The 14076-nt window shown below is 42.2% G+C and overlaps 2 protein-coding genes across 2 annotated transcripts; one reads left to right on the forward strand and one right to left on the reverse strand.

The window, feature by feature from the left end:
* Positions 1–3098: 3098 nt before the first annotated feature.
* LOC115787224 (N-lysine methyltransferase setd6-like) lies at positions 3099–4380 on the reverse strand. The gene is made up of 4 exons (XM_030739808.1): positions 4290–4380; positions 3631–3902; positions 3412–3553; positions 3099–3249 (listed from the first exon to the last, which is right to left on the reverse strand). The coding sequence occupies exons 2-4, from the start codon at positions 3734–3736 to the stop codon at positions 3099–3101; spliced, it is 399 nt and encodes a 132-aa protein (XP_030595668.1). The 5' UTR covers positions 3737–3902; positions 4290–4380.
* Positions 4381–5347: 967 nt separating this feature from the next.
* hdac3 (histone deacetylase 3) lies at positions 5348–14005 on the forward strand. Its single transcript, XM_030739065.1, has 15 exons — positions 5348–5540; positions 6303–6385; positions 8088–8230; positions 8389–8470; positions 10018–10074; positions 10171–10226; positions 10315–10448; positions 11307–11387; positions 11489–11562; positions 11670–11734; positions 11863–11952; positions 12046–12104; positions 12646–12725; positions 12847–13004; positions 13096–14005. Exons 1-15 carry the CDS (start codon positions 5486–5488, stop codon positions 13163–13165), a joined length of 1287 nt encoding a protein of 428 aa, XP_030594925.1. The 5' UTR covers positions 5348–5485; the 3' UTR covers positions 13166–14005.
* Positions 14006–14076: the final 71 nt, after the last annotated feature.

Here is a 14076-nt window from a genome sequence, read left to right on the forward strand (position 1 = left end):
GTAGTTATTGCTGTTTGTACATGGTGATGACACATTTTGTGGAAACTGACTTTAGTAATGGTGACTCAATTGTAGCCATAATCCCAGTAAGCCATGACAATGAGCCAGCAGAGAGAATGCACAGCTAACTGGGCTGCTGTCTTTTAACCTGAGCCGTTAAACTAAAGTATCTGCTGTGAAAACGTTTAATACCTGACGTCATCAAACTGTACTAAACAGAATGATACGTGTGTGTGTTGGTGTGTACGCTACTGTACAGTCGCCCCAAAAGAGAAAAACATTAGAAAAGACTGACATTTAATTTAATTGATATAACTGAATTTTTTTTTTTTTTTAAATCAGTGAAAATAAGTTTTTTCTTTACTCACATCATCAATCAGCAATTAAATACACACACAAACATACATGCTGCTGGGATGTGCTGTCAGAGCTTTTAGGCACATCTGGTCTTGGTATCAAACACACACACACACACACACACACAGATTTTCATTCTTTACCAGGGAAAAAACTGGAGGAAAAGGGTGGAGAAAAAGCCAAAGACAGACGGGCATGAAGAAGTAAAGGAAAGGAGGAGGAAATGTCAGCGTGAGCATCTTTAAAAGACATTAAACTTTTAAAGCTTTTCAGTGTGTTTGCTTGTTACCTGTGTGCTGAATACAGGATACACAGCAGAAACATGTTCGCTTTGTAACCTCTGTTACCGTCCTTTCACTGCCACGTGTGTAGTCTGTTTTTTTAATCATTTTATGATCCACAGAAGCCCCAGCGAAATTCTTGTTCATTTTTAAATGAGCAGGTGTTCAAAAATTAAACCAGCGCCACTGTCAGCGCGTTGGTGCTGTTTTGAATTTATCCTCACGTAATTTTTCAGTAAACTTGCAGAGACATGCTGTCCTGCATGAATAGTAGATGCTCTTCAAGTCACCTGAATAGCAAAATAATCCTCTGAAAATAGCTCAGAGGTAAACATGAACTGCATTTAAATATGACACTGGACACTGACAGCACACGTCAGATTTTAACCAGTGGGGTATTTTAGTTAATGCCACTAATTAGACTAAAGAAAAGAAATTTGAAGTGCACTGTCAGATCAGAGCATGAATGGGACGAGTACTGGAATGTAATTAAGTACCTTAGACGTGTTGTATTGTTATACCATGGAGGAAAGCTTCTCATACAGCTATTTTTGATGACTACTTTGAGTCAAGGTCAAAACAGTACTTAAAGTGTTGGAGCAATGCTCCAGAAATCTTGTGTTCAGATGCAGCTGTGCAAAGTTAAGCTGTACTGCTGCACTGTTATGAACTTTAATATTTAACATGCTAACTGAGGCCTCTAGGGTGTGAGATGTAGCTCTTGTGTTTTTTTTTATAATTTCTCTGAGCACTGCATGGTCTGACCTCGGAGTGAATTTTCTGGGACGTCCAAATGCCCTAATAACCCATCCCAGACTGATGGGTAACAACAAAAGCTTCTCCAAGGTCACTGCTGATGTCTTTACACACACCTGAATGCCCCGGATCGGCAAACTGCCCCAACATCTGTTTTTAAAGAGGTGATCACACTTGCTGATGATCAATTAATTTCTAAGGACTCAGTAAGGGTGGACTTCACATGCTGCTTCTGCAGTTTAGCTTTGCTTCTGTTAAGTAATGATACGGTGTATGTCACATGTCACATTACGCAGTTCATCTGAGGTTGTATTTAGCTCATTTGAAGACCTGGTGTCACGTCCTGGGCTGTTTGCCCAGCATTTTGTGTTTGGTTTTTATTTTCCTGAGTTTCAGTCCCCAGTTTGTTTTGATGTCTTGTTCCCTTTGTCCCTGTCTCCCCTGTATCTATGGTCTTGTGTCTCCCAGTATTCTGTGTCAGGTCTGCGTCTCTGTTCCCTCGTCGTACTTCCTGTTTTATTTTGATAGTCGTCCAGCCCCTGTCTGTTGTATTCAGTTTGCTTCCCCTGGTCTCGTCTTAGTTATCAATGTCACCTGTGTTCCCACCTGTTTCCTCTTCCCTCATCAATCCTTTTGTGTATTTAAGTCCCATGTTTCACTGTCCGTTGTCGCGTCGTTGATGTTTCTGCGTCAAGTGTTCCCGTGCTGTGTCCCTCCCATGTTCCTCAGTGTTTCCCTTTTTGTCCTGGTTTTCTGTGCTGGTTTTGTTCCTGGTTCCATTCTGCACTACATCCAATAAAGTCTGTATTTTCCCCCCTACCTCGTCTGCCTTGGGGTCCCCTTCCTGCCCGTTACACAGCTGATCCGTGACACCGGGGCCCTATTCCAGGAAGCAGGTTTAGCTAAAAACACAGAAACTGTTTCAGACAGAGAGCTAACTTGAACTCTGAGTCAGTTACCACGGTAACAGACTCTGTGAACCTAACCTGCTCGCTGCCAGGTTTTGTCCAACAAACTCTGAGTGTCTCTGTGACTCCTCCCCTCCTGCTGCACCTGAACCACCTGTGTGACACTCCGATTCATTTCCTCCTTCATAAAGTTGCAGTCAGAGCCTCAGAGGAGCGAATTCATCTGCAGACGTTTATGTTTCTACAAGCACTGAAATCCCAGTTAGATGTTAGTTCGTTATTTTTGTACGTAACATGAAGCTTTTACAGTCGTTCACTCATCAACAGGCTGTAAGGACGGAGACAGCGATGATGTCATGGATTTATGATCAGTGCAGCTGCAGCTGTCAGACTGTCAGTCAGTTCCTCTGAAACATTTACTGTAGTTACTGTAGCATCACTGTTACATCACACTGATCTGGATGAAGCTTTACAAACAGAACACACTGATCAATGATCGGTCATTGGTCGTGCTGTAAAAGGTCACTGATGGAAAAATGTCTGGATCTTGGAGATGATGTGAATGTTTGAGTGAAGATGAGGCTGAAATGATTTTAAAACTTGAAAACTGAACTAAATGGATTTAAAGAGACTTAAATGTTGTCAACATTTTGAAAAAGTTACGGTTTCTGAAAGTATGAATCTCGACATATTTTTCAAAGAAAATCCCCTAAATCAGGGATCACAGACTCTAAAACAGATCAGTAAACCATATCCGAGTCCATCTGCACAGCAGGATGAGGATCATGGGTTCAGATCAGATCAGGCCCAGATCCAGTTCAGACTCCAGCCATTTTCCAGCCTCGTGCTTCCTCCCCTCCACTGTTGCCAACTTTTGAGCAACAAAACTCCCTGTGGGCTGTCTCAAAAATCCCATCACTGCACCTGTGGCCGCGAACGCTGCTATGCTTAATTGGGTAAAAAAAAAAAAATCATAATATTAAAAGGCTCTATGTAATGTGGGTCTAGACAAAAGGGCTCCTGTTTGCTGTGTGCAAAGCTTGCCACTTTGGTAAGTAACTACTAAAATACAACTCTGGATAGGATGGGAGCTAAAAAGTGTTTCTCACCAGAACATGGGATGATCTATTGTCTTGAAGTCAGTCCACAAAGAGAGGTAGGGTTTCCAGTGGGACTGTGAGGATGTGTACTCATACAGCAGAGCCAGCAGCAGGGGAACCCAACCTGAGGAGCTCTGCAGAGACGACTGCTCTGTGAAGAAAAACAATAAAGGACAGTTACAAACTGAGAGGTGAGCCAGGCGGCGTATTTGCAGCTTTCTAAGTCACCTTTTTCCAGCAAGGCAGAAACTTTGGTTGTTCCCTGATGGAGAAGAGCTGATCTAGGGATGGTGAACAAAACCTCCCCTTCCTCTATGTCTTCCTTAGCCAACATCCCATACTCTGCCACAGTCCCCTCTTTACCCACTAGATCTTAGTCCTGACCTAAAGTGTAGATGGTGCAGGATGCATTAACATACCTTACTGCTGAGCTCCGAGCTGACTCTGTCACACCACTGTACAAAGCTCTGCCGGGGGCTCAGCTCTGAACCATCCTCTACCTGGCAGCACAGGGGCCACATGCACAAAAATATCAGTGAAATGACGTGTTACCCAGTGGTAGCATGCACCTGGTTTCACTTTGTCTGCTCCCTAACATAGAGCCACGTGGTTAAAACTGTCCTTCATGCATTATTGTTAAGTAGTAAAGTGAGCTCTATCATCATTTTGAAACGGTGATCATTTTAAGTAGTAATGTGTGCTGTTACAGCTGCCAGGTGAGATACGACCACCTGAGGACAAGAACTCAGTGGATCGCCGTTTGCATGCACTGCATGATCTACACAGTAAACCCAGCATGCATCACTAGATGTTAAAGAAGAATACACGTAAACAGCTATATCAGCATCATCTTTGTTGGTTAAAAAAAAACTCTGTTAAAGAGTAACCTTGGCTCGTTTCGCTTCTGTTGCCATCCCGCAGAGGTACTCGCTCACATGGGACTTTATAAGCAGGCGCAGGCTAACGAACCACTGTTGCCAATGCCTCAGCAAGGAAAGTAGCTATTGGCTGTCCTAAAAGTCGTTATATGGCAGCATCACCTAATTTGCATAATTGGTTATTTGCATGTAGTTGCAATCGAGGCTGTAGGAGAGAGGATTAACATCTTTAGAGAGACAAAAAGTGAAGAAAAACACCTTAAATATGTTTAGAACTACTAGGGCTGGGGAATATGGACCAAAATAATATCTCAATATTTTGTACCTGAATGGTGATATAGATATATATCTTGATATTTTTTCTTCAGATGTCACACAGACACTTTTATTAACATTTAGCTGTAGATGTACATGAGAAATTGCTCAAAAATAAACTACTGGCATATTTAAATAATAATGCTCCTAAAATAAATTAATGCTTTTTTTCCCTCCATAACAAAAGACTCGCAGCCGTGCTATTAAAATGTAAACAGAAAAGATACAGAGCAAAAATAGCAAAAGGCTGATTATACTTTAAAAAGCCAGTCTGCAGCGAAGTAGACTTCACCAAAGTGCTTCCTCCTGTGTAAGAGAACAAACATGTAAACAGACTGAATGAACAAACTTCCATCCTTCAGTCAGCAGGATTTGTGAATCCATAGACATATATGCTGACATATATGCTGACATATCACAGCAACGAGCCCACCCGCTCAATGCGGCGCCGTATCCGCCACCTGCATTAAGAGGACACAGACAGACCCACTTCCGCTATTAAGGTCACGTGACTTACGGTACATACCAACAGCCAGGTACTCTTGGGGGTCCGGGCGATGCCAAAACGTCTGAACCAACGCAGTACGAAGGCTGTATGTACACAAAACACGGCGACATCGGAGGATTTCAGGTTAACAAAAAACTCTCCAAAAGTCGCCGACCTCACCGGGAAAACTCACTAAATTTGTCGCTAGTCGCTTTTTGGAAAATCTAGGGACAAAGTCGCCAAGTTGGCTCCCCTCTCCGCCCCCGCTGTCCCCGCTTGATGACGCACACGCCTCGGTGTTTACTATGGCGGCTGTCTGCTAATTGAAAGAAAAATGCGGGTTTTATAGCTGCAAGAACGAGAGGAGTTTTTTCGTGGAAAGTCCGGAGACGTTGCTTTCAGAATGACCAACAGAACATCTTACTTTTATGACCCAGACGTGGGGAACTTTCATTACGGTAAGTTTAGTTATCATAGTGAACCGGCCTACACAGGGAGCTGCTGCTAATGAAAGCTAGCTACATGCTAATGACTCCGAGGCTGTGCTTTATTTTTGGATTCTCGGGGCTGTTTTTATTTTGTTTTACTGCTGCACTTTAATACTTAGTGCGACTTGATTGTATATTCCATCTCGGCTTTGCTTACTGACAACTTTGCTCCGTTTATTGTAACATGTAACGTTATTGACACGTAGCTCTGTGTTTAATATCTGCCGGTTACAGCGTTATTGGGATGGCTCGGTATTTCCTGCGCTGTCTTAAACGGGTTACGGGGCGGTTTTTGTGACTGTTAACAGTAAATAAAGTAATGTGACTACAGTGATTTACGGTGCACTGTACAAATTCAAACTTTAGTGCTGTGAAAATATTCAGAGCACAAAATCTAAGGATTGTTCAAAACATGGAACACGCATGCTCAGAGGACATAGTGTGGGTGGGTGGGTGTGGGGGGGTGTGTGGGGTATTGCAAATGTGCTCAATGTGTTAACTTTTATAACAGCACATTGATCTGTGTTTCGCTTCCCTCATCTCCTTTGATATAAATTGTACCACAATATTTCTCTGGTTGTACCATATTATCCATAATATATACTATTTGGGTTTTTTTTTTTTAAACAGTTGTTGAGCTGATTAGTGTGGTCATGAAATGCAGGTCATATATTTTGATACCAGTCACTCTAATATGAGCACTGTAATGTAGTAACTGTGTGTTTCTTCTAGGTGCGGGCCACCCGATGAAGCCTCACCGTTTGTCTCTCACTCACAGTCTGGTCTTGCACTATGGACTCTACAAGAAAATGATGGTGAGTGAGTAGTACTGAGAGATGCTGTCACATGTTCACACTAGGCATGCACCGATCCATGTTTTTCACTTCTGATACCGATACAGATATCTGAGGCTTAGTATCGGACGATACCGATTCGATCTGATAAAGAAAAACAGTGCTGAATCGACTTAAAACATTTGTTTTTTTTAAACACAGACATAAATGTACTGAATTACAAATTTATTGAAAATGCTGCACCAGTACAGCACATTTAAACACACATAAAAATATGTAAAAACAACACAACTTGGATTTTTTAAGTCAGTGCAATTATGAGTATAACATCGAATGTAAAATAAATACAAAAGAACCTGAAACTGACAAAAACAATAGGTTCACAACTTTGGTCAAACATGAAAAAAAAAAAACTGCAAGAAACCTTTGAAATGGTTCAGGAATTCTAAATATAATTTAAAATAAATAAGGAGCGGAAATAAGAGGAAACAATAGCTTCATTAGCTTGGTTGACAGATATTTAAAATAAACAGCAGTCAGCTCTTTCCAATGGTTTAGTGCAATTGTGCCAATAGAAATTAAACATCCATTATAAAAGCAACTTAAACTAAACTAGCTTGTGAAGTTTTTGTTTAAACAAAAAAAATCAGATATAGTTGCTACTTGTCAATTTTTGTGTCAGTGACCTGATGAAGCAGATATTTCAGGCTTCTCAAGATCAGGCTTAAGCATCACTGGCAGGCTTTTGCTTAAGAAAGCTAGCATTTCTGCTCTCTCAGGTGTGAGTCTGTTTCGCTTCTCATCCAGGATGGTGGAGACTGTGCAGCTCATGGTCAGTAGAATAAGCAGACAGTGCTCGTTTCTGTTCAGACTCTCAACCATGTAGTAAGTGTTGTTCCACCTGGTTTTGACATTCTGCTGCAGGCGTTTAGGTTGCATGTTCATCTCGAGATGGATACCTTGCAGCTGTGAATATGCTAGAGGAAAATGTTTAAAGTGTCCAACAATCTGTCTCGCACATGCAACCGCATCACTGACCGCACGCTGTGACAGAAGTCCCTCGTTGATGACTAGCAGCATTGTATGTGCAACGCAGCCGAAGCTACGCGGCCCCGGGTTATCCACCGCTTTTCTCATATTGCTGGCGTTGTCCCTCAGAATCAGGATTTTGCTCAACGGAATTTGCCACTTGTCAAACATTTCCTTCAGGCTAGCTGCTATCGCTTCGCCTCACCCACGAAAGTTTGTTGCATTTAACATTGTACTGTGTGGCACAAAACTCTCACAAAACTTATCGATTTGACATCTTTTATCTCCTTCAATATGTGGTTGCACACTTTACCGTTCAGTTCAGGTAGTGCCGTCTCCGACAAATATTTTCGGCTTACCATGTCGTAGCCTGGTTCCAGGTGGTTAACTAGCAGCCGGAATCCCTTATCCCAAACAACTGAGAGCAGCTGCCCGTCCATGACACTGAAGTTCAGAAAAAGTTTCACATGGCGAGTTCGCTAGCGCATGATGTCACGCAGAGCATAAAGCATAGAATTAGACTGAATAGATCTGCCTTTATGGATCAGTCACATTGTCACTGATACCCGATCTAGAATTATTTTTTTTCAATATCGGGACCGATACCGATATTAATATCGGATCGGTGCATCTGTAGTTCACACAATAACAGTTTTTGTTTTTTTGTTTAAATGGAAACAAATGTTCTGTTTAGGTGTTCAAGCCCTACAAAGCATCTCAGCATGACATGTGTCGATTCCACTCTGAAGACTACATTGACTTCCTGCAGAAGGTCAGCCCCAATAACATGCAGGGCTTCACAAAGAGTCTCAATGCGTTTAATGTGGGAGATGACTGGTGAGTATTAACCTTTTTCATTAAGTTAGTTTTCATCAAGAAGAGGAAGCTAAATGAGTCACTGGGGCATTGAATATCTTGTATGCGTCATATGAAAAAGGTTTTTCACAGAACCTGACAAACCCATAACATAAATGTTTTGTGTGTGTGTGTTTCAGTCCTGTGTTTCCAGGGCTGTTTGAATTCTGCTCAAGATACACAGGAGCATCGTTACAGGGGGCTACACAGCTCAACCACAAGGTAACACACACAGGCACACCCAGCTGATGGTTTTTGGTGCTACAGAGAAAATTTATGGCAGTCAAGCAGTTTCCCTGTCAGAGACACTTTTATTTAAATGAGTGGTCTAGTTTGTTCTTTTTCTTCATGATTAAAGGGGGGAAATTAAATTTTCTTTTTTCACTAGCAGCAGTAGCATTGTTCCATTTTTTTGTGTGTTTGGGCTACTGTTTAGTTGGAAATAGGGGTGGGCGGTATAGGCTCAAAATTATATTATGATTTTTCAAGAAAATTTGCTATTAATTGCTAATTGATAGTTCTTACAATATAGAAAAAAATTACCAACTTTTTACTGATGCTTGAAGCAGTTATAAGTGTAAGTAAATGAAGGGCTTTTCCCATCCTTCGTTTCCAGTGAGTTACTGTCATTGATGACATACTGTCTAATTCAAAGAGTGAATTTATTGAAATTATGTGCTGCCAGCAGCAGCGTCGTAGTGCAAAAGTAGTGACACAGTATTATATCCAGTGAGACACCAGAAGTCAAGTTTACACTTCACACTACAGAAGTAGATGGTGGTAGCCTAGATAGTGGTTTCACTGGGATATTGGATGATTCTTAAAACCACTTTTAAAAAATTTACTGTGCGGAGCGAATCAGATGAGGAAATTACTGATGCAAAGCAGACGAGCGTCAGCTGCTACTTCAGTTGTCAGCAACTCATTAAAGGGTAGAGATTACACACATTTTAGCCTTGGGCTCTTCTAGAGTAGCTTTGCTTGATTTACAGTTTTAAAATACTGATTTTTGAACTGTAAATCAAGCATGTAACTGCATCAGTAATTTCCACGCACCGTTTGCTCTTCCTGTCATATGGTGTGCAACTAGTGAGTGCTTCAGAGATGCTCAGTGGAGTCATTTGTTTACTTTTGGGTTGCACATCAACAGCTGCTCGTATCTCCTCCTCCGTGGCCTAGCTGTACTCAGTTGCAAAGTATTGTTTTATTGGCGGTTGTTGAATTAGCTCCTTTCACCGTCCTCCATCAAAGGTATCATGCTGCCTATATGACAATATGAGACACAAAAATTTATACGAGTGTTATCGTGGACGAAACAATACGGCGCATAGTTGTAAATGTTAGCCCCTCTCTGCTCTTGGCTCTGAAAATGTGCATAATCTGCCTCCTTTATTGAGTTATTGGCAGCTGACAAACATCTGCTTTGCTCCTTACACACACACACACACACACACACACACACACACACACACACACACACACACACACACACACACACACACACGAAAGGAGAGAAACTAGATCATAAGTCCCTAAGGCCAACAGTGGAGGAAACATTGTGCCCTCAAATGTCTTGCTTTAAAAAGTTTTCTGAGAACTTTTAATTTTTTTTTGCCGTTTGTGCTTTAAAACTAAAATCATTACATTTTAATAAAGCTTCTGATTAGTTGTTTTGCCTTTCCGTTCCTTTAAAGTGGTAATAATCTTGCTAACTCCTTTGCAGTTAGTTTCTGACCTTTAACTGATGCTGACTCTGCTTTATTTTGCAGATCTGTGACATTGCCATCAACTGGGCCGGAGGGTTACATCATGCCAAAAAGTTTGAGGTTGGAACAAAGTCATATACATTGATGTGTGTCCTTTCTGCTAAGCTCATTAAAGTTTTGTCCCTTTGCCCTAAAATGGATCTTGTATCTCTGCAGGCGTCTGGGTTTTGCTACGTCAATGACATCGTCATCAGTATACTGGAGCTCCTCAAGTAAGATGACACTCCTGAGTAACTCTCGCCGTATCTTTATCATGTCTGTTTCTCTCGTCACAACTCTCCCACTCTGTGTTCGTTCAAGGTACCACCCAAGGGTTCTCTACATTGACATAGACATTCACCATGGCGATGGGGTCCAGGAAGCCTTTTACCTGACGGACCGAGTCATGACCGTTTCCTTTCACAAATACGGGAACTACTTTTTCCCAGGCACAGGTGAATGCAGCTTTAAGTATCTATGTCCACACAGTGTTGTTTAGATTTCAGTGCTGCGTATAATAACTGTGGCTGTCACTTAAGAATTGTAATTTTCTGTGTAATATTGACAGATAAAACATGGATGCATGGATTTGTGTCTGGTTTGCCTCAAGTGTATGTGGACCGTTTGTGCTTAGATGCATATTCAGCCCCAAAGGCAGGAAAAACCCTGAAATAGTCACATTTGTCAGCTGTATCAATAGATAATCAATTGATTTCTTTGTTGTTTACTCCAGTGTTCTCAAAGTGGGGTCTGTTATCCATAGCAGACCCTTCAAGTAACTTCCTCTAAAATCATAAAACTGTGATGTATCAGTAAAAAGGGAGTACATACAGATGGGACAATTTATGTAAATAAAACAAGCATATTGTGTTACTGTCTTTGAGAGAATATAATTTTTGGTAGGATTGGATTGGATGGTATTCAGCCATGTCCCTTGGGGATTCTGTGGGGAGTCAAGAGTATGGGGTATCTGTGGTTTGTGCATCTGACCAGGAAGCCTCCTGAGTGGCATCTAGATGTTCTGGGCATGTCCTACAGGGAGGAGGCTCCGGGCAAGATTCAGTGCATGGTGGCAAGATTATATCTGTGTCCCCCCCAGAGTAGCTGGAGGAGATGACCTGGGAGAGGGAAGTCTGGGCTTCTCTGCTGCTGATACTGCTGTCCCTGCGACCCGGACCCAGATAGGATGAATAGGATTGAAGTAGTGTTTGTTCATCTGGCTGTGGAATCATTAACTGGAATTAAATGTTCAAAAAATGAGAGAATTTCACAAGCAGTTCCTCCCTAGTAGGTAATCCATGTGCTTCCTGTAGGTGACATGTATGAGGTTGGGGCAGAGAGCGGCCGGTACTACTGCCTTAATGTTCCTCTCAGAGACGGCATCGATGACCAGAGTGAGTGCAAGAATATCATTACTGACACATTTAATCACACTTTGCTCTTGTTCTGCTGCTCTGTTTTGAGTATCATGTGAGCCTCAACGTGTGTGTTTCAGGCTACAGGCAGCTGTTCCAGCCTGTTATTAAACAGGTGGTTGATTATTACCAGCCGACCTGCATCGTCCTGCAGGTCAGTCAGTAGTTCTTCTCATCTGCTTCTGTATCATTTTAGTCTTTGTGTGTGTGTGTGTACTTCTGTGTAATCGTTTCACCTGGTGTGTCTCTCTCTGACTGCAGTGTGGCGCAGACTCTCTGGGCTGTGACAGGCTGGGCTGCTTCAACCTCAGTATACGAGGACACGGGTAAGAAACTCAAACGCACAGTTTCCTATTTGAATTCAAAAGTCTCGTTTTGAAATGGCCAGCACACGAGGGCTGATAAGTTGCAACATTATCCGTGTGTGTGTGTGTGTGTGTGTGTTGGCTTTCAGTGAGTGTGTGGAGTTTGTGAAGAGCTTTAAGATCCCTCTCCTGGTCCTGGGAGGAGGAGGATACACAGTAAGGAACGTGGCTCGCTGCTGGTCAGTCTCATGCACACCAACCATGACTGCAGCTTTAAGACCAGCTGCTGATGACTGCCTGATAAGAATAATTTGTGCTGTTCTGTGTTGTAGGACCTATGAGACATCACTGTTAGTGGATGAATCCATCAGTGAGGAGCTGCCTTACAGCGGTGAGCCATGCTTAGTATTTCTACCATTAAATATCAGCAGCTTTCAGCATGATGTTCTACCTTTTATAGGATGTTTTTATTTTATTATTTTTGTTCAGCGTGCTAAAATGAGCCTGAAAAATGCGTTTATTATAGTGGTTACTGTTGAGTGTTTTCAGTCCGTTTGTTCTTTAAAAAGAGCCACAAGGATAAATAAAGCAAAGGCTTAGCTAAAGGTTTGCTATAGATGAAGTGTTTAATGTGTGAAAGGACTATAGCTGTTTTCACATGTGAACTCTGGACAGTATCAGGAGAATCAGGTTTGTAAAGAGATCTGGCTTCATGTGGAAGTGTGACAAACCTGCATTCTACTTACTGGCCACCAGGGGGAGACCCCCGTGGTTTGGGCTCGATCACTAGTCTGAAACTTGGAAGTTAATTTTTGAAATTGTGGTTAGTGGAGTCAGAAAGGATGATTATCCAGGATATGCATGCATGTGCATATGTGGAGGAAAATAAGTAGAAATAAACGCAGCATCCTGTTTGTCTGATTTGGTTCCAGAGTATTTTGAGTACTTCGCTCCAGATTTCACATTGCACCCTGATGTCAGCACCAGGATAGAAAACCAGAACTCCCGGCAGGTAAAAAAAAAGTGTTCTTTTTCATTGGTCTAACGTGCACAGTAGAGATCCTGACCTATAGTTTTTCATGTGTTAAAATGGTCGTGGTTGGCTGACGTCTTCACCGTGTTCACGACCGCAGTATTTGGAGCAGATCCGTCAGACTGTGTTCGAGAACTTGAAGATGCTGAACCACGCACCCAGCGTTCAGATCCACGACGTCCCGTCCGACATGCTGAGCTACGAGCGCAACGACGAGCCCGACCCTGATGAGAGGGGAGCCGAAGAAAACTACACCAGGTCAGCACGAGTCAACAATACGCACATTTAAAAGATCAGCCTGCATGACTGTTTGGCTGAAGCTCACTGTTCACTGATGTGACTCCCACAGGCCCGAGGCAGCAAATGAATTCTATGACGGTGACCACGACAATGACAAAGAGAGCGACGTGGAAATTTGATGTTTTCAGCCACAGTAAAACAAAAACAATCCTGAAGCGTTTCTGGAAGGACTCGAAAGACTCTGAGAACGGACTCCTCTGCACTGCAGTCACCGAACCACGAGATATACCAGACATGCTGCTCTTTTCTCGTGCGTGTGTACTCCAGCAGTTTTGTTTAACTTTCATTTTTCTGCTTGTGATCTTCATGCTATTTTAATGAAATGTTTGGCTTCTCAAAGACCATGTGGTGCACAGCCTAAAATTTAGATGCATTGCATGCATCAGTCAGTCCATAGATTCAAGACCAGCTGGCTGGAGGCCAGATCGCATTGTGTGCGAGGCAAAAAACCCACAACACAAAGTTAGCTCCAGGTGGGAAGGGAAAAGGCACAAAGGATTTTTGATTTATTTTACGCATCAAGCAAATGTGAGAGTTCCTGCTTGGCAGCATTAGTCACACACAGGCCTGTTCAGAATCTCAAGTATACTGATTATTCACGTTACATTTCAAACTAGCATTATTCATGTGCCTTACAGCTCTGAAAAGTCGAGCGGGGCACTTTTACATCACTTTCTATTTCATCTGGATTTTTTTTTTCTTTTTGGGCAACATCTGTGTGCAAGAGCTGCCTGTGTTCTAATTTCTTTCCAGTTTCGCCTCCTTCCCATATCTGTTGCACAACTGCAGATGACTGTGGTGGTGAAGCCTGTCCTTCATCTGCGATCATGCTTTACAGATGTGAAGTTCTATTAGCGGTCTTTGTAGAAACATCTGCCAGCCCTCTTTTAGTCAAACAGCTTTTATGTGAATTTTGATATTGTCAGCAACTTGTTTTTAAATAAACTGACTCACCAATGTGTGATTGTCAAAAGTACTCTCCTCAGATTATCTGTAAGTTTCCTCTGCTGCCACCAGAGGGTGACGTGGT

This window comes from Archocentrus centrarchus, chromosome 10 (genome assembly GCF_007364275.1).
Source record: "Archocentrus centrarchus isolate MPI-CPG fArcCen1 chromosome 10, fArcCen1, whole genome shotgun sequence".
Taxonomy (NCBI): Eukaryota; Metazoa; Chordata; class Actinopteri; order Cichliformes; family Cichlidae; genus Archocentrus; species Archocentrus centrarchus.